This window comes from Podarcis gaigeae (assembly GCF_964106915.1).
Source record: "Podarcis gaigeae genome assembly, chromosome: 3".
Classification (NCBI taxonomy): domain Eukaryota; kingdom Metazoa; phylum Chordata; class Lepidosauria; order Squamata; family Lacertidae; genus Podarcis; species Podarcis gaigeae.
In genome coordinates this window covers 9,912,979-9,939,658 of record NC_139680.1, presented here as the reverse complement: position 1 = coordinate 9,939,658, position 26,680 = coordinate 9,912,979, and the positions used below count along the sequence as shown (strand labels likewise).

Sequence of the window (26,680 nt, the reverse complement as noted above, 5' to 3'; positions counted from 1 at the left end):
TATAGTAATATTCCTAATTAAATGCTTCAAAGGCAAGTGCAGGTATTTTAGTGCTATTATTAAATTACAATTACTCAAGAAATAGTATTTTTGAGAAGGCCGAACATGCCAGCTGAATGTACAAGAAAAATGTCCAGTGCTGTTCATAAGCATAGTGCTTCCATGCTGTCCATGCCAAAACCAAAGCTCAGGGATAGCCAAAACAGTGCCTGATTGTCTTTGTTGGGATTACAGATTCCATCACCCCAAATCACTGGCCATACTGGACAGGGTCAATGGGTGTTACAGAACAAGTACATTGGCTATTTCTGCTATAGCTCATCAAAACTACCAAGGTTATGGGAACAGCTTACCAGACTCACTTTTAGTTCTCTAAAGATTCCACAACTGTTTGGTGTTTCCTGGCAGACAAGACCCTGCAAGAAACTTGTGTATGCCATACCTTCTGAGGTTCCAGTTGCCAACTGGAATCAATCACCATGTGCCCTATTATTTTGGTTGACTACCTGATTAGCTATGTCAGGGTGCTATTTTGCTTTTTAATTTCTTAGAAGGCTTATTTCATTACAACATTCTATAAATAAATCTTTTCTTCCCCCTTTACAAGTATTCACTTTCCCCCATTTATTCTAAAGCCTCTTGCCTATCAATGAGCCCTAACCAGCTTGGTGCCAGGTTTACTTGGAGATATTATTTCAGAATCTGTGAAGATGGGAGTCAGAAAAGTCTCTGTATTAAACAAGAAATTAGCTGAGCAACCGTATCAGCTCCAGATGTTCTGTTTATTTTAATCAGCTCATTGATACAAGTAGGCAACATGCTCATGACAGCATGCCTCAGAAAAAAGATCCAAATATGGCTTTGTCTCCCTTAAATGTTAAGTCCCTGAACCAGAACTACAGGCAAGTACTATTAGCAAAACTCTTTATTATTGAAGACTAAAGAGCTAAGCAAATATTTGATGTTAACCCCACATACATAGGTTCCTTAAAGAAGAAGGAGACTTAAGCTTAGACTTAAACAAGAGCCTCAATCACAAAATGGGCTGGTTTTGATGAAGCTGCTGCACAATTCAGTATGTAGCTGACTTCTCCAAAATACCCCAGATAAAACATACTTTTCCTTTGTTATTAACTGATAAACTAACAGTCCATATTTTAGATCATTTCAATAAATACTGACGGTCATGTCTTACAAGACTTTTATACTAAGGTACAGATACCCAAGCACGCATGTACCACATTAATTACGAAAGAGTCACAGATATTTGTGAATTTTGTACTCTTATGCCCACACCCAAATAAAAATATATCTTATATGGAGAAACTGAAGCCAATTTTTGTTAGCACATATATTCATATTTATTTTTTATTTTTGTTATTAAGGAGATGAAGAAGATGCCTGCTGCTGCATTTGTTTGACAGATCAAACCTAGTTAAGGGAGTAGACCTAAAAGTATTTGAGTTCAGGACTACTGAAAGCAATGGGACAGTTTAAAATAAATGCATTTACAACAAGGACATACATGTACCTAGGCTCCTGATCAATTTCTTAGGCTTTTTAATTCATGCAATACAAACACACCCACATGTTTACACATTTTGTCCCATAAAAAATAAAGGACAAGACAAATTCCGGATCGCATCTTAATCTGATTTTTAGATTAAGTTAGAAACATCAACAGTTTTTCAAAGAATGATAAAGTATATAGCAGCTATAAACGAAGAACACCTAAAATCATTCTGACTGGCAATCTTAAACTCTTTGACTAACTACTAGGGCAATTTGAAATTTGAATTTTACACTCACAAAATACCCTACTGCAATACTGAAAGGAATAAGCAATACTTACTGATGTCCATCCTTTGCTGAACAGGTAAAGGAGGTGTTTTGCACACAAGTTTTGAGAGGCATGTTGCTGCTAACAGTTGTGCATAAGAGGTCTAGAGAAAAATGCACACAATTCAGGTGGCAGTAATAACTATTCATTTAAAAAATCCTTAGATAACATCCAAAAATATAATCTTGTAACAAGAAATACATCTCCTAAAACCTTGCTGTCACAAATTTTCTCTACTTACTTGGATGTGTGCATTTTGATACAATTTACAGCTCTCTCAGAACAACTAAAGCAACATCAGCGAGGCCAAGAGAGGAGTTTGTCATCTGGGCAGCCCAGGACCTCCATACACATTGCCCAGGCTTGCACCCCAGGGAGGTCACTTCAGTGCTGCTAACACAGCAATTTGACTTCATCCCAGGAGATGCACTCCATTGTCTCTCAAGACAAATGGCTGCCAACAACAACCCAGTACCCTCCAGATGGTTTGGGCTACAGTTCCCACCATCCCTCATCACTGACCAAGTTGCCTGTGGCTGAAGGACATTGAGTCCAAACTCTCAGACCCTACTGCAGACTTCATACTGCATAAATGTGGCCCCTTCTGCCTCTGAGCTCTATAAGTTAAGGGGACTCTTTCCCTGTCCGTAAGCAGGAAGAGAGATGCTCAACCTGAATACATAGATTTGATCTGTCAGATCATAGCTTTAGACTGATAAACTTGAATAGTCTAGAATGATTTCACCATTTTACCCAAGGGAGCTAATACCGTATTTTTCGCCCCATAGGGCGCACCGGCACATAGGACACACCTAGGGGTTTTTTTGGGGGGGGGAATAAAGAAAAAAAATTATTCCCCCCCCCAGGTGCGGGGCTGGGGCGGGGGAAGCCCGAGCTTCCCCTGACCCCAGCCCCCAGAACAGGCAGCTCTCTGCAAGCCTTGGGAGACCAGCGCGACTTCCCGCCAGGCTCCCACGCCTTGCGGATATCTGCCTGAAGCCCAAACCAGGTCGGGGGACAGCGGGATGGCGGCGTTCCGCCTCCCCGCTGTCCCCCGAGCTTGTGGGGCTGGCGGCAGGGAGAAGCGTGCTTCTCCCCACCGCCAGCCTCCAAACCAGGTCGGGGAACCGAAGCCCGGGGCTTCAAGTTGCAGGCTGCTATCCACAAACCTAGGGAGCCCGACGGGAACTTCCGCGGGCTCCCAAGGCTTGCGGAGAGCCTCCTGAAGCCTGCATTCGCCCCATAGGACGCGCACACATTTCCCCTTCATTTTTGGAGGGGAAAAAGTGCGTCCTATAGGGCGAAAAATATGGTGTTTCATTCGTGTAAACCAAGCCATTATCATGTGGAATGGTAAGCCTGATTAACTCCTAACTTATGCATAAATATGACATGTTTGCTATGTTCTTCTAAAGTATTAATGCTTGTAGAAACCTTATCCATAATTGGGGGGGGGGGATCATTTGAAAATCAAAACAAGCAGAAGAAAAAGCACCTCCAATGATTACGTTGCAGCCAACTTATTTTCACTGGGGTTGGAGGGAATCTCCTTTTAATCTACAAAAGTTCATTATCAGTACTTTCAAATCTCACACTACTGTTTATGAAAAGCAGAGAAAGGATAGGCATTTAATGAATGTGTATTTAGATAATAAAGTTTAAAGCACTTACTGTTCCTTGTTCCAGTAAAAGCTGGCATTGGCTAAGACATTCAGGACTATTAATAAGCTCCAGTAGCACCTTTTCTGCTTGTATTCGCTGTGCTAAGTCTGTCCCCTCGTAGAGCTGTTTACAAAGAACTTCTAGCTCTGCCAGACTCTGCTGGGGGTAAAAATCAGACATGAATTGCCCTCCATTAATATCCTCACAGTACTATTTATTCATGCACATTGATATAGAATATGAAAGTCAGAATGGGCTGTATCCAAATAAGTCATATTCATAACTACCTTAATACCATTTACCTCAATGGGTCTTTCCTGAATATCACTACCATATTTACTCGAATCTAATGCTCACCCTTTTTTGGCCAAATTATGTTGCGAAAATTAAGGTACGCATTAGATTCGATGGCACGTTTACATTCACCGTCAAATACTTTTTTTGGCTTCAAGGTTCTGAAAATTGAGGTGCATGATAGATTTGATGGTGCATTAGACTTGAGAAAATATGGTACAGTCAACTCACATATTTTGTTTGGGTTATGTTCCAGAGACAGCACATAAAACCACAATCGCATGTAGTCAAAAAAAACCATTTTAAAACTGGAAAATGGCCTGTAATACTCTCCTAAGGTCACACACACACTCTAACTGCACCTCCAAACGCAAGTGCAATTGCATGTGGAATTGCCTATGTTTTCCTCCCAGCCTACTGCCCACCCACCCACCTTGCTTTTTTTTAGCCAAGTGCATAAACTTGAAATCACATTGGTTAAATGCACAAACACTGCAAGTACGACCCTGTGTGTTTAAATAATGAAGTATCCCTAAGCCACTGCCAAGGGGTAGGGAGGAAGGACACAGGGGATGCTCATCCAAATCCTCCTACTCACAGCTCAAAAGTAATTTGTTCATTTATCACCCAAGAAAAATATCCTAGCACTGAAGTAGCATATGTGCAAAGGAAACAGGGATTATTTGTCAGATCCAAAATGGAAGATCATGCACAAGCAATTAAATTTCCTTGAACATCTAAATCAGCAATATTTTTTCTTGCGCTTAACAAACAAGAAAGCTGGCAAAGTTAAGAGTAATAATCAATATTTTCAGTGCTGCTTTTGGTCTTTACCATTTATTTCCCACTTACCAAGAAAGAATATAAATTTAGTTTCCACCTCACCACTTGTGAGTTGTGGGATATCCTTCCTAATCAAAGGAAGAATCAAGGTGCATGAATAACTTTTGCTCAAATACACTGTGACTCCCTCCTCTCTCAGGTATACAGGTTAAATATAATAACAGTTAGGAAAACACATTGTGTCCACACAGTTAAAACACAGTAAGCTTGAATCTCATCACCATAAAACTTAGGAGTATTCACGTATTACTGGGGATGTAGGAGTATTAAGACAAAACTAACAAAGTGGATGTACAGTGATACCTTGGTTTAGTAACTTAATGCACTCCTGAAGTCAGTTCTTAAACCAAGGCATGCTTTCCCATAGCAGCGGGGGACTCAATTTACAAATGGAACACACTCAACAGGAAGCGAAACATGTTCTTATTCCAAGGCAAAGTTCACAAACCAAAACACCTACTTTCAGGTTTGCAGCTTTCTTAATCCAAGTTGTTCATAAACTAAGCTGCTCTTAAACCAAGGTACCACTGTAATCTGGTTAAACAGATTTCAAACAAAGTGAAATGTTGGCTGAGCTGCTCTTAGTGAAAAATTATGCTATCTTTAATTACCCTTTGTAAGCAGAGTGCATGTCAAGGTACAGTCATTACCCTAGTAAGAGCAACTTCATATGAAGGACGATTATTGGATGATGATTATCAAAGTACAGTGGTACCTCAGGTTAAGTACTTAATTCATTCTGCAGGTCTGTTCTTAACCTGAAACTGTTCTTAACCTGAAGCACCACTTTAGCTAATGGGGCCTCCCGCTGCTGCCACGCCGCCGGAGCACGATTTCTGTTCTCATCCTGAAGCAAAGTTCTTAACCTGAAGCATTATTTCTGGGTTAGCAGAGTCTGTAACCTGAAGCGTATGTAACCTGAGGCATATGTAACCTGAGGTACCACTGTACATAAAAATACAAAGTGCTTAACACTGCCCCTTCTCTACCCTAACAACATATTGTTTTCACAGGGAGTTAGACATCTCCTTCTGGGATGTCTATTAGCATCTATTGGCCATGATAGCTAAACAGAACCTCCATGCTGAAAGGAATGATACCTTCACCTTCTTACCTACTTGTAAGGTTTAAGGGGTACCTGGCTAGCTAGAATGGCTCGTGTTCTGGTCCAGCATGTCCATTTTATACTCTTAGGGCAGGGATGAGAAAGATATGGTCCTCCAGATGTTACTAGATTCCAGTTCCCATAAACCCCATTCATGATCACAGATAATAGCTGTTGTAAGCCAACAACATCTGAAGGGCAACAGGTTGTCTACCCTTGTCTTAGGCAGAAGTGAGTAAATAATTGGGATTTTGTTGAATATGTAAATATGTCCTATAACTGAAATAAACAATTGAATTTTTACCCAATAGATATCAATTATTTTTCTTTTCTGTTCCCAAATGGCAAGGACTGGCATAGGTATTCTTGGTCACCAGCCAAAAGGGTGTTTTTCTCTACCTTCCGCAAGCTCAGATATGCATTAACTATAGGCCCCAATATGTCCCCTCATTGTTTGCATGAGTGCAGTCATGATGCAAATACAAACTTCCAAGTAGTGTTATATACCTCGTACCTCTAATGGACAGAAAGAAATCATCACAAGTATTTGTAAGCCACCTTTCAATCCAAGGTAGCATAGGGGCAAAATTCAAACAACAGATTCCATAAAAACAACACCGATCAAATAATTAAAGCCAGCCAGGAGATGATATCAGAAGTACACAACCGGAGTTCAAAAGCTCCAGCAGTCTGAGCATTAACTGCTCTTCCAAGGGCAGCTGATATTGCAGACCTCACTCTTCATGGTGACACATTGAGAGAAGCTTCATATCAACAGGATCTAAAGCCTACCTATTCCCCCCAACAAGGGGAGTCTAGGGCAGGCATACCACCACCCAACACATACACACTTCCCAAAAACTGTCAGGGCTCTGGATTTGGCTATAATTTCACTGAGGATTCACCCACCTCCCTCTTGCTTTGCTCAAGAGTCAAGCACATAGATCAGGCAAACTTCCCTTTTCTACAGAAAAGGAGTCACAACCATTATCAGTAGATGCCAATCAAGCCACCCTTGACAATGGAATTCACACTTATCTCACTTCTCAGGGGTGAGATAACGCAGGAAAATACATTCCCTAAAATACCCCAGACCCAACTTTTTAGAGATTTAAAGGTTAAAAACTGATGTTGAGCTTGGCTTTAATGCTTTACGCAGCTACAGTAATCCCAATGTGTGGTGAATAGATTTCAGACATGACTTAAAGTTGTAAGAGATAATCTGGTGGGAGTTTGTTTATTTTTTCCCCAATGGATATAAAACAAGAAAAACAGCTGTAACAGAGTATCAGAAACAGAGAAAAGAAAGACCAAACCAAACAATTATCTAGGAGTGTCAAACAAGGATATTTGTCCATGAAGGCAACAATTGTTCTTATGTAACCAAAATACACTGGTGTTATGTGTAATTCGAAATTCACAGTTTTGAGAAATAAATGTTTTGTTTGCTGCTTGAAATAGAATATATAAAAAGGTGGGGGTGGACTTGTATATTAAATTTGATCTGGATAAAGAAGATACCATAACTTTGCAAGTTTGGTGCCACATGCTCTCTGCATGCATGCATGCATACACGTTTGTGTCTTTCCTAACACATACAAATAGTTATCCAGTGGTACCTTGGGTTACATACGCTTCAGGTTACATACGCTTCAGGTTACAGACTCCGTTAACCCAGAAATATTGCTTCAGGTTAAGAACTTTGCTTCAGGATGAGAGCAGAAATCGTGCTCCGGCAGCGCAGCAGCAGCAGCAGGCCCCATTAGCTAAAGTGGTGCTTCAGGTTAAGAACAGTTTCAGGTTAAGTACGGACCTCCGGAACAAATTAAGTACTTAACCCGAGGTACCACTGTACATGCATACATGTGTGTGCCTTTCAAGGCGCGCACACACACACACACACACAGTTATACATGCATACATGGCACAAAGAAAGAGTTATATCCAAACACACGTGTCTTTCAAGGCACACACAAGTTATACACAAACACATAGGTGTATTTCAAGACACACACAAATAATTACACATACACGCACCTGCGTCTTTCATGGCACACAGAAACAGTTGCACAAACGCACATGTAACTTTCCAAGACACACACTTATATATAAAACAAACACAGAAACAGTTGCACAAACGCACATGTAACTTTCCAAGACACACACTTATATATAAAACAAACAAAAAAATTCCTTCCAATAGCGCCTTAGAGACCAACTAAGTTTGTTATTGGCAGTGGCGTAGCGTGGGGGGTGCTTAAGTACTTAATTCATTCTGCAGGTCTGTTCTTAACCTGAAACTGTTCTTAACCTGAAGCACCACTTTAGCTAATGGGGCCTCCCGCTGCTGCCACGCCGCCGGAGCACGATTTCTGTTCTCATCCTGAAGCAAAGTTCTTAACCTGAAGCATTATTTCTGGGTTAGCAGAGTCTGTAACCTGAAGCGTATGTAACCTGAGGCATATGTAACCTGAGGTACCACTGTACATAAAAATACAAAGTGCTTAACACTGCCCCTTCTCTACCCTAACAACATATTGTTTTCACAGGGAGTTAGACATCTCCTTCTGGGATGTCTATTAGCATCTATTGGCCATGATAGCTAAACAGAACCTCCATGCTGAAAGGAATGATACCTTCACCTTCTTACCTACTTGTAAGGTTTAAGGGGTACCTGGCTAGCTAGAATGGCTCGTGTTCTGGTCCAGCATGTCCATTTTATACTCTTAGGGCAGGGATGAGAAAGATATGGTCCTCCAGATGTTACTAGATTCCAGTTCCCATAAACCCCATTCATGATCACAGATAATAGCTGTTGTAAGCCAACAACATCTGAAGGGCAACAGGTTGTCTACCCTTGTCTTAGGCAGAAGTGAGTAAATAATTGGGATTTTGTTGAATATGTAAATATGTCCTATAACTGAAATAAACAATTGAATTTTTACCCAATAGATATCAATTATTTTTCTTTTCTGTTCCCAAATGGCAAGGACTGGCATAGGTATTCTTGGTCACCAGCCAAAAGGGTGTTTTTCTCTACCTTCCGCAAGCTCAGATATGCATTAACTATAGGCCCCAATATGTCCCCTCATTGTTTGCATGAGTGCAGTCATGATGCAAATACAAACTTCCAAGTAGTGTTATATACCTCGTACCTCTAATGGACAGAAAGAAATCATCACAAGTATTTGTAAGCCACCTTTCAATCCAAGGTAGCATAGGGGCAAAATTCAAACAACAGATTCCATAAAAACAACACCGATCAAATAATTAAAGCCAGCCAGGAGATGATATCAGAAGTATACAACCGGAGTTCAAAAGCTCCAGCAGTCTGAGCATTAACTGCTCTTCCAAGGGCAGCTGATATTGCAGACCTCACTCTTCATGGTGACACATTGAGAGAAGCTTCATATCAACAGGATCTAAAGCCTACCTATTCCCCCCAACAAGGGGAGTCTAGGGCAGGCATACCACCACCCAACACATACACACTTCCCAAAAACTGTCAGGGCTCTGGATTTGGCTATAATTTCACTGAGGATTCACCCACCTCCCTCTTGCTTTGCTCAAGAGTCAAGCACATAGATCAGGCAAACTTCCCTTTTCTACAGAAAAGGAGTCACAACCATTATCAGTAGATGCCAATCAAGCCACCCTTGACAATGGAATTCACACTTATCTCACTTCTCAGGGGTGAGATAACGCAGGAAAATACATTCCCTAAAATACCCCAGACCCAACTTTTTAGAGATTTAAAGGTTAAAAACTGATGTTGAGCTTGGCTTTAATGCTTTACGCAGCTACAGTAATCCCAATGTGTGGTGAATAGATTTCAGACATGACTTAAAGTTGTAAGAGATAATCTGGTGGGAGTTTGTTTATTTTTTCCCCAATGGATATAAAACAAGAAAAACAGCTGTAACAGAGTATCAGAAACAGAGAAAAGAAAGACCAAACCAAACAATTATCTAGGAGTGTCAAACAAGGATATTTGTCCATGAAGGCAACAATTGTTCTTATGTAACCAAAATACACTGGTGTTATGTGTAATTCGAAATTCACAGTTTTGAGAAATAAATGTTTTGTTTGCTGCTTGAAATAGAATATATAAAAAGGTGGGGGTGGACTTGTATATTAAATTTGATCTGGATAAAGAAGATACCATAACTTTGCAAGTTTGGTGCCACATGCTCTCTGCATGCATGCATGCATACACGTTTGTGTCTTTCCTAACACATACAAATAGTTATCCAGTGGTACCTTGGGTTACATACGCTTCAGGTTACATACGCTTCAGGTTACAGACTCCGTTAACCCAGAAATATTGCTTCAGGTTAAGAACTTTGCTTCAGGATGAGAGCAGAAATCGTGCTCCGGCAGCGCAGCAGCAGCAGCAGGCCCCATTAGCTAAAGTGGTGCTTCAGGTTAAGAACAGTTTCAGGTTAAGTACGGACCTCCGGAACAAATTAAGTACTTAACCCGAGGTACCACTGTACATGCATACATGTGTGTGCCTTTCAAGGCGCGCACACACACACACACACACAGTTATACATGCATACATGGCACAAAGAAAGAGTTATATCCAAACACACGTGTCTTTCAAGGCACACACAAGTTATACACAAACACATAGGTGTATTTCAAGACACACACAAATAATTACACATACACGCACCTGCGTCTTTCATGGCACACAGAAACAGTTGCACAAACGCACATGTAACTTTCCAAGACACACACTTATATATAAAACAAACACAGAAACAGTTGCACAAACGCACATGTAACTTTCCAAGACACACACTTATATATAAAACAAACAAAAAAATTCCTTCCAATAGCGCCTTAGAGACCAACTAAGTTTGTTATTGGCAGTGGCGTAGCGTGGGGGGTGCAGGGGGAGCCGGGCGCAACATCTGGGGGTTAGGGTTAGGGGGCGCAAATCCACAGGTTAGGGGGCGCAAATCCACGGGTTAGGGGGCGCAAATTACTTGCCTTGCCCCGGGTGCTGACAACCCACGCTACGCCACTGGTTATTGGTGTGAGCTTCCGTGTGCATGCACCCTTCTTCAGAAGCACACAAAAGCTCATAACCAATAACAAACTTAGTTGGTCTCTAAGGCGCTACTGGAAAGAATTTTTCGGATTTTGTTTCAACTAGGGCAGACCAACACGGCTACCTACCTGTAACTACAGTTATATATATACACAGATATAAATAGATGATATAGATATATAGTTGACATCCCTCTATCTTGAAAGGCATGTGTGTGTGTGTGTGTGTGTGTACATATAGAAATCCTGTCAGGACATCCTTCCCCCCCCCCTTACCTTTCCCTGCCCCACACGATGCCTGCAGCCCCCCCCCCCGCAGGCGTCTCTTCCTCGCAGCATCCCCAACGGACGTGCGGCGGTGGGGCAGCCTTCCTCTCCCGCCCGCCCCCCACCCCTTCCCCCCGGGGCTGCTCGGCCGGCGGCCTACCCGCCCCCCGAGTCCCGCTCCCCGTGGGGACGAGCCATCTCCCGGCCACGCAACGGTCAGGCTCCGGGTTCGACGCCGCCTCCGCCGCCGCCCGGGGCGCCCACTGACCTGGCCGCTCAGCGCCATCTTCCAGCGGGGCGGGAGGGCAGCCCGGGCCGGAGGAGGAGAGGGCAGGCCCGGCGGGAGGAGGCGGAGCGAGAGGAGGCGGCGGCGGGGAAGGGGTTGAGGGGAGCACCGCGGAGGGAGGAGAGAGACCAGGCCCCTCGCCGCCCTCTGAAGTATTTCCGCGCGTGTTTTAAATCCCCTCCCCTTATCTGGCCTCGTTTGAACTCGACGCGTGTCAAGGGCGCCGACCTGAACGGAATGACAGGCGGGCAGGTTAGGCCCCGCCCACAGGACTGGTCACGTGTCACGGCACACGCGCGCCATTTGAATGGCAGTGTCCATCAACCTGGGGGCGGGGTGAGGCAGCTCCTTCAAATATATTTTTTTTGGGGGGGAGACACCCCCTCCCAGGAGTTGACCCCCTATCAGTGTGGATTTACATTTAAGCTCAACAAGCTATAGCTTAGGGCTCCACTCTATTGGGGGCCCCCAAAAATGTAAAGGAAAAAAAATATGGATGTACATTTCCAAAATGTAAGATAAAGAAATAAAATAAAACCAGCAGCAGTGTTTTGTGTTGTGTAGGCTCCTATTTGTTATGTGCAAATGGCTTTAGATGCCTATTAGGTCCATCAATTACCACATAAGCATATACAGTGGTACCTCAGGTTACATACGCTTCAGGTTACAGATGCTTCAGGTTACAGACTCTGCTAACCCAGAAATAGTACTTCAGGTTCAGAACTTTGCTTCAGGATGAGAACAGAAATTGTGCGGCAGCGGGAGGCCCCATTAGCTAAAGTGGTGCTTCAGGTTCAGAACATTTTCAGGTTAAGAACGGACCTCCAGAACGAATTAAGTACTTAACTCAAGGTATCACTGTATTCAACAGAAAAAAATAGTGACAATTTGTTGTTGACAAAGGACAGCTGGACATATACCTTCAGTAGCTTCAGGCAGGGGTCAGCAACCTTTGTCCACCATCTCTCAGACCTTGTGGTTGGCCGGACTATATTTTGGAGAAAAAAAAAATGAACGAATTCCTATGCCCCGCAAATAACCCAGAGATGCATTTGAAAAAAAGCACACATCCTACTCATGTAAAAACACGCTGATTCCCGGACCGTCTGCGGGCCGGATTGAGAAGGCAATTGGGCCACATTTGGCTCACCGGCCTTAGGTTGCCTACCCCTGGCTTAGGGCCACATCAAACCTAAATACAGCCCTGCCCCCTATGATACGTGTGCGAAAGGCACGCTTTCATAACAAGGTCTCTGGACCTTAGGGAGCTAGGGTTGGGGGTTGCCAAACAGGCAGAATAGGTGCCGACCTACGGGCCTTTTGGGGGTTCAAAATAATATTGATTTGGTTTGGCTGGTAAAATCAAAAACGCATTAGGAGATAATTTGCGAGGGGCCCTCTGAGATTGCGACTGCCTAGGCCTGTATAATACAGGATTGTCCCGTATTTCAATGTAAAATGCGGGCGGATAACAGTTTTGTCCTGCACTTCAGGTCCTTTCTCTTTCTGCCAAGTTAGGGAACCTCTCCAAATACATGTGTGTGGAAGGTTGTGTAGAAGGTCATGTATTTAAGCTCCGGGTAGCCGAACACAGACAGAATTTCAAATTCATGCGGATGTGCACAGGTGTATCTGAAAAATTCAAGATTCCTGGTCCTAGACTAACCGCAACATCACACTGGCTTAAGTAATGCTCAGTTTGGGAGAATATGGAATATGTGTGAGAGAGCCTAGTGCCTTAGCTGGGACAGTCAGAATGGAAACTTCAACTTTCTGTATGCAACACACATGTCCTGCCAGTGACACACTTAAATTAAAACAAAACAATCAGTAATGGGGGCTGTTGTGATGTCTTTGATGGGCCCAGTGCCCTACAGTTCCTACATAAATAAGGCCAGCCTTCTTCAGTCAATATTAACCACCGCCTTTCTTGCAACTATTAGTGGTGGGCTTAGAACATTAATAGTCAAATTGGCGCAACCACTCCTTAGGAGGAAGCCAGACTCAAATTCTTCTCCCTGACATTTAGTTGTCTCTGTGCCGGGTCCCCCCTCCCCATATATATATATATGATTTTTATTTATTTATTTTGCATGAAGGAACATTCACTCCAAAGTTTTCTTCCACCTGAAGTCTGGAGCAGAACATCCCTGGCGCTGATTTAACCATCACAGCTCATTTATTGTATCTACAGTCAGCGATCCTGGTTGTGGGGCGGACTGAAACTGCAGCCAAGCAAACGGCCATTCAATCTCCCTGAGATCTCATGGCTCAAGACAGGAAGATGTAGAAGGGACAGGCCCCATGGCCTTTCCAGGCTACAATTAACAAATGCCCGAACATGGTTAGTGAGAAGGAGATTTGCTGAAACTGAGACCTTTGAGCCTCTGCCTGAGTACTGAACAACAATTGTCCAAGAGACTCACACCAGATATTGCTTGCAGTTTTAGAATCAGGTGGGGACATAGAAATGTGGATAACCTTTTTGAGAGATTTGCAAAACTGCTGGGAAAAGTGCATTTGTGAAAGTTTTTACCTGCCTGCCTCTTTTTAGTGCTTTCTGTGAGAACTAGGCCTCCAAAGGGCACGTTTCATTCTAATGCCAAAGCAAGCAAGCAAATGTGCTCTTTTAATCCTGAAAGAAAGGGAGGGGAAAGTGCACTAGAGTTGGGCAGCCAGCTTCTGAGATAAACTGGAGGGGTGAAATTCCTGAGTCAACCTGCTGGCAAACTAGTGATTTCTCTTGCTCCTAGATAGGCTCTGAACAATTGGAGTCGTTTGGAAGTAAAAGGAGGATTTAATTATGCTAATTGTGATATTTTGTCACCAGCTTTAGTATGACCAGGTCCTACTTTCCAGCATTCAAAAGGCTTGTGAGCTAAAACTTCACACCTCCAAAGGAGGTCTACCCTTATAATGGATCTGAGATGTCCTTAGAGTATAAAAAGAGGAACTTATCACCAGTATTGCCTTATATATTATGTGCTTATGAATATTTAATTGTTGTCCTTAGACTTAAATACATTTATTTGCAAATAAGCAATCTGTAGTTTGGCAAATGTTTTGTGCTGCAGATTACCCTAAAATGTTAGATTGAATTATTTATGTGAAGCTGACCTTGAAATAAATCCATACTGTGATAGATGAAACACGAATGCTTCAGACATGGAAAATTGTTTGTTGAAACCATAGCAAAATTCACTTGCAACGGGACCACTTTGCTTGATTAACTTCCATGCCACAAAGATGTGGTATTCTAGTTTTAACAATGCCAATTTACAGGCCTTCAGCATATAATGGGAATTCCCAGAATATTTCAGCTTCTCCGACAGAAAAAAAAGCTTGAAGAGTATTGCCTTTCACCCCTGCAGCATGTCACTTCTTTATAAAAATGGCAGCAATTCTGAATCAGCTGGTACCACTGGGTTTGGAAAGGGTTTTCTTCCCTTTTGCATGGGGACTAAATAATATGCAACTACCAGTGATCAGGGCAATAAAAATAGTCGCACTACTGCACTTCCAATCAGTGTAACTTCCTGCTGAAATCCTGTAACTTTTTAACCCACAAATGTTCCAGGTTATTTTTGTCCCACTCTTGTTGCACTCTGGACAGCAATCATGTGGTAGCATCGGTCTTCAAAAACTTACTGTGGCTGTGAAGTCCTCATGTTACTTTCCTGCCCTACAGCTGTATGACAGAGAGCTATATCTCACACAATGAATTGTAGAGGGATCTTGATAAGTGCAATGTTTATATATTTTGCCACTATGGTTTTTCTCAGTGTGCAGGATTCTGAATATAATAAATACAATGGAGGCTTAAAATTAGAAACGTGTGATTGAAATGGTATGTATACTTCAGGGCACTGTGATCATTTCTAGAATTTGATACACATTTTTGTTGTGATAATATGAGGTTTCAGGACAGTGCAAATCACACAAGCGAAACAGAGGAACTTGAAAGCAACAGCACATAACAACCCCTTACATAATCCAAACTTGCTTCATTTTTCATAGTCTCCAGATTCATATTCTGCCTCTTCCTCATCTTCAGCAGAATCAAAATCGTCTCCATAATCTGTGCCATCGCTTGTGCTCCAGCTGCCAGGAATATTCTGGAAAGTTAATGATGAGTCTGCAGAATAAGGCATATATAGTGTTAACAATTAAGCTTGTAATTGGGGAGTGGCCATAGGTTAGTGAGTAGGGCCCTCTTTTGCCTGCAGGAGGCCCAGTTTCATTCCTGGGCAGGTTCATTTCAGGTGGCAGGACTGGGAAACAGACTGACTGTGCCTCAAGACTCATAGCTGTTAACTGTCCCTTATTTGGCGGGAAAGTCCCTTATCCCAGCGCCATGTCCCGCTGCTGTCCCTTATTGATGATATCCCTTAAATTTCCTGGGTTTCAAAGGAAGCAGCTCCTCTCCCTCCCTCCCTCCCTGCCGGCCAGGGAGGAGGGAGGCTCCAACTGTGTTGCTTGGCTGCATTGCTCACACAATAAGGAGTCTAAGAACGACTGGGGGGTGGAGCTTGCATGCCTTGTGCTGATCAAATCCGCCGCGTTGCCTGGGGACTTGCCTTTGCTCAGCACTTCCCAGCGGAGAGGTGACGGTGGTTTTCCTTGCTGCATCCCCTTTGCCGGGTTGCTGCGCTGTGGGAACCACCGCTTGAGGCTTCGTTTGGCTGCTGGCTGGGCTTTCTGCCTTTGGCTCGGAGGGGCTCAGAAGTTGAACATACCTGTGCCTGAAAAATCCCTTATTTTGGCTGCTGATCCCTTATTTACGAGGCTGCTGGTCCCTTATTTTCAAATCTGGAAGTTGACAGCTATGCTCAGACTTTGGAGAGCAGCTGCCAGTCAGAGCAAACACTACTGCATTACACAGTCCAATAGCCTAGGGCCGCTTCATATTTGGGGAGAGGGAGAAAATGGGAGAGTGGAAATTGCACCTCAAACAAAAATATTGTGAGTTAATCAGACATTGGAAAGACATCAACTACATTCAAATATGAGTTCAGTTTTCAAATGTTGCGCTGCCAAACCCTGCGGTGAAGCACCACTTCTTAATTTTATGCCACTGACCAAAGGTTACAAAAAGCCATTATGTCCACTGAAACATAGATTCCCTACCTAAAACATACCGGTTTGAAATGAACAATTTGGGTTACTATTAGCAGAATCAGGCAACCACAACCGAAAGCTTGATCTTTTTGTGTCTTTCCACCAGCAGGCTTTTTGGGAACTGATTGTTTTTAATAAAAGGGCTGGCGCCGTGCTGGTTATATTATTAATAGATATACATTTCTATCAATGTTATTTTTTTTAATTATTTTTTTTTCTATCTTTTTAGTTTTTCTTATTTTTATCTGTAAACCACCCTGAGTCCCCTGTCATGGAAAAAGGACTAATAATAATAATAATAATAATAATAATAATAATAATAAAATGATTTACCATCAATAACTTTCAGCCTTGCAGATGAATAGGCAAACCCGTATTTGTTTTTTGTTTGGCATATGTAGACACCTTCATCTGATTTCTTGATCTCTTGAATTTGTAACCATCCAGACACACTGTACTTCCGAGGTCCCCCTCTTGCCTGAGAAAATGAAAGCCAAATAGCAAACAAATGAAGGTCAAATAATAAATAGGATGACGTCTTCACCATGTAAACTCCACTGACGTCAATGAAATCTACATCATTGAGATTTTGATTGCAACGTTATATATGTTCTACTGTCATGTATGGAGCAACTACTTTTGCAGTGTTCCTCAACATGGCAGGAGGACAAGCAAGTTGTTGGTTTGCTTTTTTAAAACCAGCCAGAACAATTTGCTCATCCCAAACTCCAAGTCATTTATGAACAAGTTAAAAATCACTGCTCCCAAACCAATCCTCGGGTTTCTTTTCCCAGCCTTGAAAGGTGAGGAATTCTAGATGTCTTCTTCAGCCGCCATTTTGTTGTAGGGAGAGGTCTGTGTCTCCTGCTAAGTTTGCCACAAAGAAAAGGTAATTATATCGCCTTACCTACTTTAAACTGTATACCTGTATTGAAATATGAGCATCATCTCCTGGCAGAAACATCTTATTTCCTTTCTTCTTCCACTCAAGGTGCGGCATGGGATATGCAGATACCTCACAACCGAAGATGACGTCATTCCCTGTGAAATTCTGGGTGTCTCGAGGTGGCAAAGAAATAACAGGAGCTGGAAGAGACACGATTGAAAGGATCATCATGCTCAAGAGTCACATTAAACACCTTTCACAACACAGGCTAATTCTATTCATTTGTTTATTTTATTTACTTGTTTCATTAAATTTATACTTGATTGTAACAAACAAACAACTCAAAGAGGTTTTCTTATGACAAGCATTGTGTGTTATGCCACCGCCCTACAGCAGCCAATTTGTGACTGGCGCCCACAGCACTCACTCAATGCACCCAATAACCCCCAACGGTTGGCAGCTCCTGACAACTCATTAGTGAAGTCACAAAGCTTTGCTGTTTTTCATAGAGGGTTAGATAAATCTCCATGTGAGCATGTCCCAAGAGTGAAAGGAAGGAGGGGAGAAAGTGTCACCAGCCATAAAATTGGCTGTGTACATGTTTTGGGATGCTTTTGAATTATGGTGCTGGAGGAGACTCTTGAGAGTCCCATGGACTGCAAGAAGATCAAACCTCTCCATTCTGAAGGAAATCAGCCCTGAGTGTTCACTGGAAGGACAGATCCTGAAGCTGAGGCTCCAATACTTTGGCCACCTCATGAGAAGAGAAGACTCCCTGGAAAAGATCCTGATGCTGGCAAAGATGGAGGGCACAAGGAGAAGGGGACGACAGAGGACAAGATGGTTGGACAGTGTTTTTGAAGCCACTAACATGAGTTTGACCAAACTGCAGGAGGCAGTGGGAGAGAGGAGTGCCTGGCGTGCTCTGGTCCATTGGGTCACGAAGAGTCGGACACTACTAAACGACTAAACAACAACAATGTTTTGGGAATTGTATCAGTGTTTTGTTTTGTTTTTTTCAGACCAGGGTTTGCAGCTGTGTTGTTTGTTTGTAGACTGTGTCATCTCTCACCATGAGAATTAGGAGTACATGTGTGATGGATGGAACTGTGGTAACCGACAATGGTCTCATGTTTGCACTTCTGCAAAATCAAGGCAGGGTCAAACTGCTGATCTGTTAGGCCTAATAAGAGCCAGTGTTAGCCACTAATAGATTTTAGTCCTGAAGGAGCTGGAGAAATAACTTTCCCTATGAATGGCTGATTGAAAACTGCTTAATATTTCAAAAAATATGCAGTGTAAAGACTAAAAACAAACAATATGTCAACAAAATCTTTAAACAAGTACAAAAACACAACCAAAAACCAATCGAACACCAACATAACAAAGCACATAAAAGCATTAAACAGAAAACCAGAGGATTCAAACATGTCAGACTGGGTCCTAGTTTATAGGTCAGCAAACGTCTGGTCATCTCAAGGTGTCTGAAGCAACTGGTGGTTGCTGATTCATATTTGGCACAGGTAAAACCCTTCCACCATGCAGGGGCAACAGCTGGAAATGACCATTTTCTGGGGACTACATCCTATGATATTATGAAGGGTGTTGTGCCAGGAGTATAATTTGCCCAGATGATGTTATAGGGGGGAGCAGTCATTCAAGGGACGCAGGTGGCGCTGTGGGTTAAACCACAGAGCCAAGGACTTGTTGATTAGAAGGTTGGTGGTTCGAATCCCCGCGACAGGATGAGCTCCTGTTGCTCAGTTCCTGCTCCTGCCAACCTAGCAGTTCGAAAGCACGTCAAAGTGCAAGTAGATAAATAGGTACCACTCCGGCGGGAAGGTGAACGGTGTTTCCGTGCGCTGCTCTGGTTCGTCAGAAGTGGCTTAGTCATGCTGGCCACATGAGCCAGAAGCTGTACGCCAGCTTCCTTGGCCAGTAAAACGAGATGAGCGCCGCAACCCCAGAGTCGGCCACGACTGGACCTAATGGTGAGGGGTCCCTTTACCTTTAGTCATTCAAGTAACCTGGTCCCAAGCTGTTCAGGGCTTTTTAATGTTAACAAACAGACCTTGAGCAGGGCACTATAGCCAATCTGCAGCAAGTGCAGTTCCCACAGCATGGAGAATGAACAATAAATAATTGTCCTTTTCTAAGCAACTCCTAAAAGCATTTCATCCTCACAAGAACCTCTTGCAGAGGGAGAGTGACTTTCCCAAGTACTGAACCCGGAATTTTCCCTCCCACCCATGGCCAAGAAGACTGCAGTCCTGAGCAGATTTAGGCAGTTCAAATCCCATAGACTTCCACAAGATTAAAGCAGGTTGCTGCATGTAGGATTTCAGCTCAGCAGCTAGCCAGCGCTACACTGGCATTTTTTAAAAAAGCATTTTTAAGCATTGTTTGTGTTCTTGTTACCACTGTTGCACACAGTGAAGCCGAACACCCCATCTGCTTACAAGGATGCTTCGATTTCCCCCCCACACACACACACACACTTCTTTAATTCCGAATGGTAGCTGTTAATTTTGAACCCAGCATGAAGGACAGTTATAACTGTGAACCATGTGAGTTGCTGCCAGTTCATTTGGGCACTAAATTCTGTTTTATAACTTTCATTTTGATCATGCTATTAAAGTCATTATGCTTTTGGGTGGGTGGGTGGGTGGGGAGAGCACCTTTTAAAAATGTAATTACAATGCAGTTTTCCATTTCACGTTCAGATTAAATTTGTGAAATACTAGCCCACGTAGAATTTTTGTCATTTGTCTGAAGGACGTCGATGTGGTTTTCAAAAATAAATAAATAAATAAATAGTATGTCATATCTATAGCGATATATCTATACACACGTATACATACAGCCACTAGAGGGAGTGGATTTAATGTCTTCCTTTGAACACATTCAATGAGCAACCACTGTAATAAAGATTGGGGCTTCTGAAGATGCAGAATTGAAAAAGCATATCTGTTGTTGAAATCCTGTATTTCTCTACTCAGAAGTCCGATTGTTGAATGGGGTTTCTGTCAAGTAAGAGGGCATAGGATAATCACCATCAATAACAACAATAACTACTACTACTACTACTACTACTACTACTACTACTACTACTATTACTACCCCACCTATCTGACTGGGTTGCTCATTCCTTGGCTGAGAGGGGAGAATGCACTTAAACACATCATCAAATAAGAAGAAGCACATCCCCCCCCCCCCAAATTGAGAACAAAGTAGGGAACAGATTTGACTTTTGAGAAAGAGCTAAAAGTGCTGCTCTCTTCATGTAGGTGATGAAGGGGTGCCTCTGTCTCTAGAGATCTTAAGTGGGTGCAGCAGATGTGATATTTGCAGAACTGCGGTGCCATTTGCTTCCACCCGTGCTCTCAATGGATCTCTCATTTCAGAGGAAATCGAGGCTAAGCCACGGAACCAACTCCCCAGGAATTCCTCACTAGTCGGGGACGTGGGGAGAGCAGAACAACCCTTATGTCGCCTGACTTCTAGGAATGTCAAACTGACTGCCTCTTAAAATCTTCAACAGCAATAGCCCTCTCCTTGCATTAGATGCATGAAGCAGGTTTGCACGATTAAAGGGAAGAGGGGGAATCCATTACACACATGCATCGTGTGTAAACATCAGAAGAGGGAGAGTCCACATCTGTATAGCTCTGCACACACAGGCTTTGTCACAAAGTGGAACCCCGCAGCGGCACAAGTTAGGCTGTGAGTAGCCCGTGTAGCTTCCTCCAGTTGTTTGGGACTACAACTCCCATCAGGCCCAGCCTGCATGGCCAATCTTCAGGGATGATGGGAGTTGTATTCCACAACACCTGGAAGGTACCACGTCGGTTACTTCCAAACTAGGCCATATCAATCAGCAGTGATCATAGGAAGTAAGACCTATTGCGGATACTGTATTAATATTTGCACAGATTGAAGAGACTGGAAGCATGAGAACTTTGGTCCCAATTACCAACTGTTTTAACTACAGATGACGGTTTTTTCACACATTCATTACCTGCTGCCCTCGTCTCCCTCCCATTTCCCCTACTGTCTGTTACCTATGGACTTGTTCATAAATTTCACACAACACAAGTACAAGTAATTGTGCAACTGTGCACTTGTTGATTTGCACACAAAGGCACACAAACTGTACACTCGTTGAATGTTAGTAAAGGTAAAGGGACCCCTGACCATTAGGTCCAGTCATGGCCGACTCTGGGGTTGCGGCGCTCATCTCGCTTTATTGGCCGAGGGAGCCGGCGTACAGCTTCCGGGTAATGTGGCCAGCATGACTAAGCCACTTCTGGCGAACCAGAGCAGCGCACGGAAACGCCGTTTATCTTTCTGCCAGAGCAGTACCTATTTATCTCCTTGCACTTTGACCTGCTTTCGAACTGCTAGGTTGGCAGGAGCAGGGATTGAGGAACAGGAGCTCACCCCGTCACGGGGATTCGAACTGCTGATGTTCTGATTGGCAAGTCCTAGGCTCTGTGGTTTAACCCACAGCGCCACCCACGTCCCCGTTGAATGTTACATGTGAATACTTATGAGAGCATGTTGCTTAATTAGTTGTGTGCACAGGTTCACAGACTGCAAACTAGTTGAATGTGACATGTGACCACCCCTCATTTTAGATCGGAAGCTCCCCGAGGACAGGGATCCAGGGGCGTAGGAAGGGGCTGCGATGGGGGCGGGCCGCCCCGGGTGTCACCACTAAGGGGGGGGGTGACAAAATGCCAGGCAGCACTCACCCCGGGTGTGATGGCTTGGGAATCCGATTCAGAGGCTGAACCAGAGGAATCCCAGCCTGCACAGGAGTCCCCGCCACCAGGGCCGGGGGCTTTAATTCAGATTCAGGGGCTTGAATCTGAAGCGCCTGCACCTGTGCCGGATCCTCAGGAGCAGACACCAGATGTATCCACTCTGGCTCCGGAGGTGATTGAGGACCCATTGCCTACAGGTGCGCCTCTCCCAGCCCTGTCAGGGGAAGGTGAGTCTCCCCCTGGGTCCAGTAACCCTCCAGCCTCTCCTGAGCTGCAGAGGCTCAGGGCAGAGAGGCGGAGGGAACTGGTTTCTCCCAGGAGGAGTGCTTGCCTTAAGGCCAGGAGAGGCGGGTCTCCTGGGGGCCGGGACCGCCCCTGGCCTCAGAGAAGATAAAGACCAGCCAGCCCAGTCCCAGGTTGCGGAGCAACGACGTTGGAAACGTGTTTCTGCCAGCACCCAGACCTGTTCTTCCAGAGTTCCCGTCCTTGCCCGGGTCCTTGCTTTGGACCCTGCTTCGCCCTTGATGGACAGTCTCCAGACCCTCGACCCAGGACCGGTCTCTGACCACACCTCACGGTAACCTCCCCCCGGGACCAGCACGCCGGGGCCTGCAGCGTGCCCGAGCCACGCGTCTCTCCTGCGAGTGACACAGTGGCTTGGGCACCCGCAGGCTCCACGCTGTCCCAAACTGTCCGCCTACCGCCTCTCCCTCAGCTGTAGGGCGGCTGAGTGGGAGGAGGCAGGCAGACACCTCAGAGGCCCCACAGAGTGTCCTGCCCAGGCTCACCCCACCCCGTGGGTGGCCGGCCCCACCCCTGGGCACAGGGCACGCGTGCCACCCCAGTGTTCTGTCACTGCAGGGATCTATCTATTTTCCCTTTGAAACTCTCACATTACATAAACTGACGACATTCCTCTGTGCATGTGCATGCCCACGCTCAAACACACACATGTACATACTTCAGATATTTATCCCTACGTTTCTCTGTTTTATTGGCCCATGGAATCCTAAAACCGTTTTCCGCTATACATACAACATTGTCCTACACAGGTCAAGGAACAGGAGAAGATCAGTTCAACCCAGCAAGAGCCTGTAAAATTATACGAAGCGTTGCCAATTGCTGTCAAAATTCACTGCATGTGCAATACTACCATTTTGCAGGCGCAATTTATGTCACCTCTAGACTGGCCTGAGATCCCTGTGCTTTTCGTATTGAGAGCTCTTGACCACTGCGCCTGCAGCATGGCACAGACGATGCCAGCGTTGCCGAAACATTTCCCTGACATTGCCAGTCAATACGCCTGGTTGCCTCTGTATGAACTGGGTGCCTGGGAGTTATCACTGTGCACATAGTGTCACATGCGACTGCTATAGATCACTGGCATGCTTTGAAGAATGCAGAAAATCACATATGGGAAAATCTTACATAAATTCGTCTTGGCTCCGTTTCGGAACTGTGTGCCATTTGGACCTCACTCCAAAGGCTGTGCTAAATCTCTTGGAATCCTGTAAAGCGATGATGCTAATTGCAGAAGAATGAATCATTTACACATCAGGCTATAAAGCTGCCAGGAGGCTAAGAACTAATCTCTCCATTTGGTTATCTTTTCCGTTGGGGTTTTTCACATGCAGTGAAGCTGCATGCAAAGGTTTGTTCTTCGGTATAAAAAGAAACACGACCTTGCATGTGATTTATTTAAATCTGCATAAGACTGTAAGGGATTTGGGGGATCTGAGACTTTAAACATTATATATTGTTTCAGCTTGAACCTTCCTACTTTGACATACAGTGGTTATTTAGATCTTTCATATCAGTGTTGCTGTCTTGTTAATTTCAACTTTATATACTAAGATTGGACCTAGCTGCTTTATGTTGATTACTTTTTTAGCTATTAAATAAAGAGCATCTTTTTCTATACTTTTACCCATATTCCTATAGTCTTCAGTCCTGCCTTTCATTCATGGATAGTGGTAAAAGGACTCTGTTATGGCCCACCTACAACTCTGCAGGCAATTTGTGTTCTTCAGCTTCACATTTTCACACTCCCCTCTGATCAACAGGTTGTCAATTCCCATGTGAATTCTACAATGTTAATCTCACAGGATACGTCCAGAACACGTTTACATGCTTTAACAAAAGCTTTGTGGACTCTGCATCCAATGTTTTATAGCCTCAGAAGACACATTTTGAACAGGACTCCTCGTTGTTACTGTTTGTTACCTTAAGAGGAACTTTATCTAATAAAATGTCAATAAGGGGGGGGGGGAACTGGATGCAAGAGGGAGTATATTTTCTGATTCCAGGATCACATAATATCACACTTGTGCCTATGTCCTTAGGGAACCCAAATCTACAATTGAGTAAGTCCCAATAAAGGGATGCAGATGGCCCTGTGGGTTAAACCACAGAGCCTAGGACTTGTTGATCCGAAGGTCGGCGGTTCAAATCCCCGCAACGGGGTGAGCTCCTGTTGCTCAGTCCCTGCTCCTGCCAACCTAGCAGTTCAAAAGCACGTCAAAGTGCAAGTAGATAAATAGGTACCGCTCCGGCGGGAAGGTAAACAGCGTTTCCGTGCGCTGCTCTAGTTCGCCAGAAGCGACTTAGTCAGCTGTACACTGGCTCCCTCGGCCAATAAAGCGAGATGAGTGCCGCAACTCCAGAGCCAGTCACGACTGGACCTAATGGTCAGGGGTCCCTTTACCCTTTACCTTTAAGTCCCAATAAAGTCAATAAGTTTAACTTCTTGCATTGTCAGGCTGCAATCCCATATATCCTTACCTGGACGTAAACACCACTCAACATTGTGGGACTCACTTTAGCATAAACACACATAGGATTTCTCATCTAAACTCCAAAAAGATAACAAATTGCTCATCTGCTTAACTCCAAAAGAGTGATTTCCGAGCCCCTCTGTTCCATCCCTAGATTATGCTGCTAAATATCACCATTAGTAAATCTCAGCTTCCCCCAGGTACATACTTTAGACTCTGCTTTGCCTTTCCTTACCCGATTTGCATGGTCCTTTGTGCTTTATGCTCGCATTTATCCCCTTTCCTGCATAAGCCTCATGGAACTGGCAGATGTTCTCATAGGTCTTCCCTTCAGGTCCACATACAGTCTCCTGCAGCTTGCAGACACATTGCGGCTCAGGGATTTCTCCAGACTTGATGTCACGGACATCCAAATGGCACTCCAGGTTGTCCCCGCATTGCCCGTAAAAATGGCTGCCTTCGTCCAAGTCACAGATCTGCCCCTCCACATTCCCGCATTCGGGACAGCAGCCGCATGAGTCCAACACGGTCCCTGCTTGGCAGGCTGTAGGCACGGGGCAGAGTTCCAGGTTGCATATTCCACAGCTGTCCCCTTCCCTCAGCAGTCTCAACCATCCTCTGTGGTACCAGGTGGGGAAGGACTGAGAAAGTTGCATCAGGGCTACCAGGAAAACTGTAGCCACCAGGGGTTTCATCTTGAGAATGTAATCAACAAGAAGCAAAGACCTTTTGGAGGCAAGCCAGAAGAAAGGGGGAGAAGAGGAGGAGGAGGAGGAGGAGGAGAGAGAGCGCGCGAGCGAAAGAAAGCATGTCACAGTCACATTCCACTTTTCAGTTTGGAATATGAATCTGGAACAAACGCTAGAGGCTTTAAAAGAGAAATCAGCACCAGATCACAGCTTCCCCATATCAATAACAGTCAAGATTAAATGTCAAGTTTCTTTAGCACAGTTTTGGAATGCAGCTACTGCTACCCCACATGGGGAAAAAAACCAACAACCCTCTTCTCCTTTACTCGTGAACCTGACCTGTGTTTTTTACATTGTCGCAGTGTGCATTTCTTTAACCACGTCTCAATCCCCCTGCAAAAATTGACATAAATTAGTAACTGCATTGCAAACATGTTAAGTTATAGAAATCAAACAAGGATATGCAAAGCACTTGTTTTTTCTATAACTTCAGCCAAAAAGAAGGAGAATTCTGCCCTCGCTGGCAGGTTTTGATCAAATCTGTTGCTCCACAATAACCAAAAATAAATCGGAAGTATTTATAAAAGCATTCCTCCTTTCTTCACCTCCCTTGAATTTTATCATACAAGTAACACTCACTACCACTGTATTTTCCTTATAGGCAGCTCTGACAATCATCTTAGCCAATCTTCAGTGTATACATTTGCCGCTTGGAGCAGCTGCAGGAATTTGCCGCAGCTACCAATCGCCTGCCCAATTGCCACAGCCACAGCCAATCGCCAGCAGGTCTTGCTGCAGCCACCAATCACCCGCCCAATCGCCGCTGCCAATCTCCTGCTTGCTGCTGCCATTAATTGCACGTCCCCCCTCCTCATTCACTATCCATGTATAAGACGACACTCAATTTTTGCCATTTTTTTAAGCAAAAAGCATCGTCTTATACACTGAAAAATACGGTATTCCGTGGATTGACGTTTGCTCTGATTCAGCAGTAAAGAGCGGGTTTTCCTGGAGAAAGGAGTGGAACAAATGAAAAAATAGTGTAAGTGGAAAACCTCTCAGACACTTGCTTCCTACAAGTAAAGTGTGGAC

At 44.1% G+C, this 26,680-nt stretch overlaps 1 protein-coding gene across 9 annotated transcripts in view; it reads right to left on the bottom strand.

The window, feature by feature from the left end:
- The window catches only part of RANBP17 (RAN binding protein 17), a 193,764-nt gene extending 168,357 nt beyond the window's left edge, over nt 1-25,407 (bottom strand). Inside the window, exons 1-6 of one of the 9 annotated variants that reach the window (XM_083730064.1) lie at nt 25,135-25,407; nt 17,399-17,559; nt 16,807-16,951; nt 15,344-15,490; nt 3,512-3,661; nt 1,853-1,943 (exon numbers count right to left, since the gene is read on the bottom strand). In XM_083730064.1, coding sequence (XP_083586190.1) covers nt 1,853-1,943; nt 3,512-3,661; nt 15,344-15,442 — 340 coding nt within the window. In that variant the 5' untranslated portion in view covers nt 15,443-15,490; nt 16,807-16,951; nt 17,399-17,559; nt 25,135-25,407. Of the gene's footprint in view, nt 1-1,852; nt 1,944-3,511; nt 3,662-5,777; nt 5,944-6,048; nt 6,118-11,337; nt 11,633-15,343; nt 15,491-16,806; nt 16,952-17,398; nt 17,560-25,134 lie in introns of those variants that run through there. The other 8 variants (XM_083730069.1, XM_083730067.1, XM_083730068.1 and 5 more) reach the window with 8 other exon arrangements.
- Between the last annotated feature and the right edge of the window lie 1,273 nt (nt 25,408-26,680).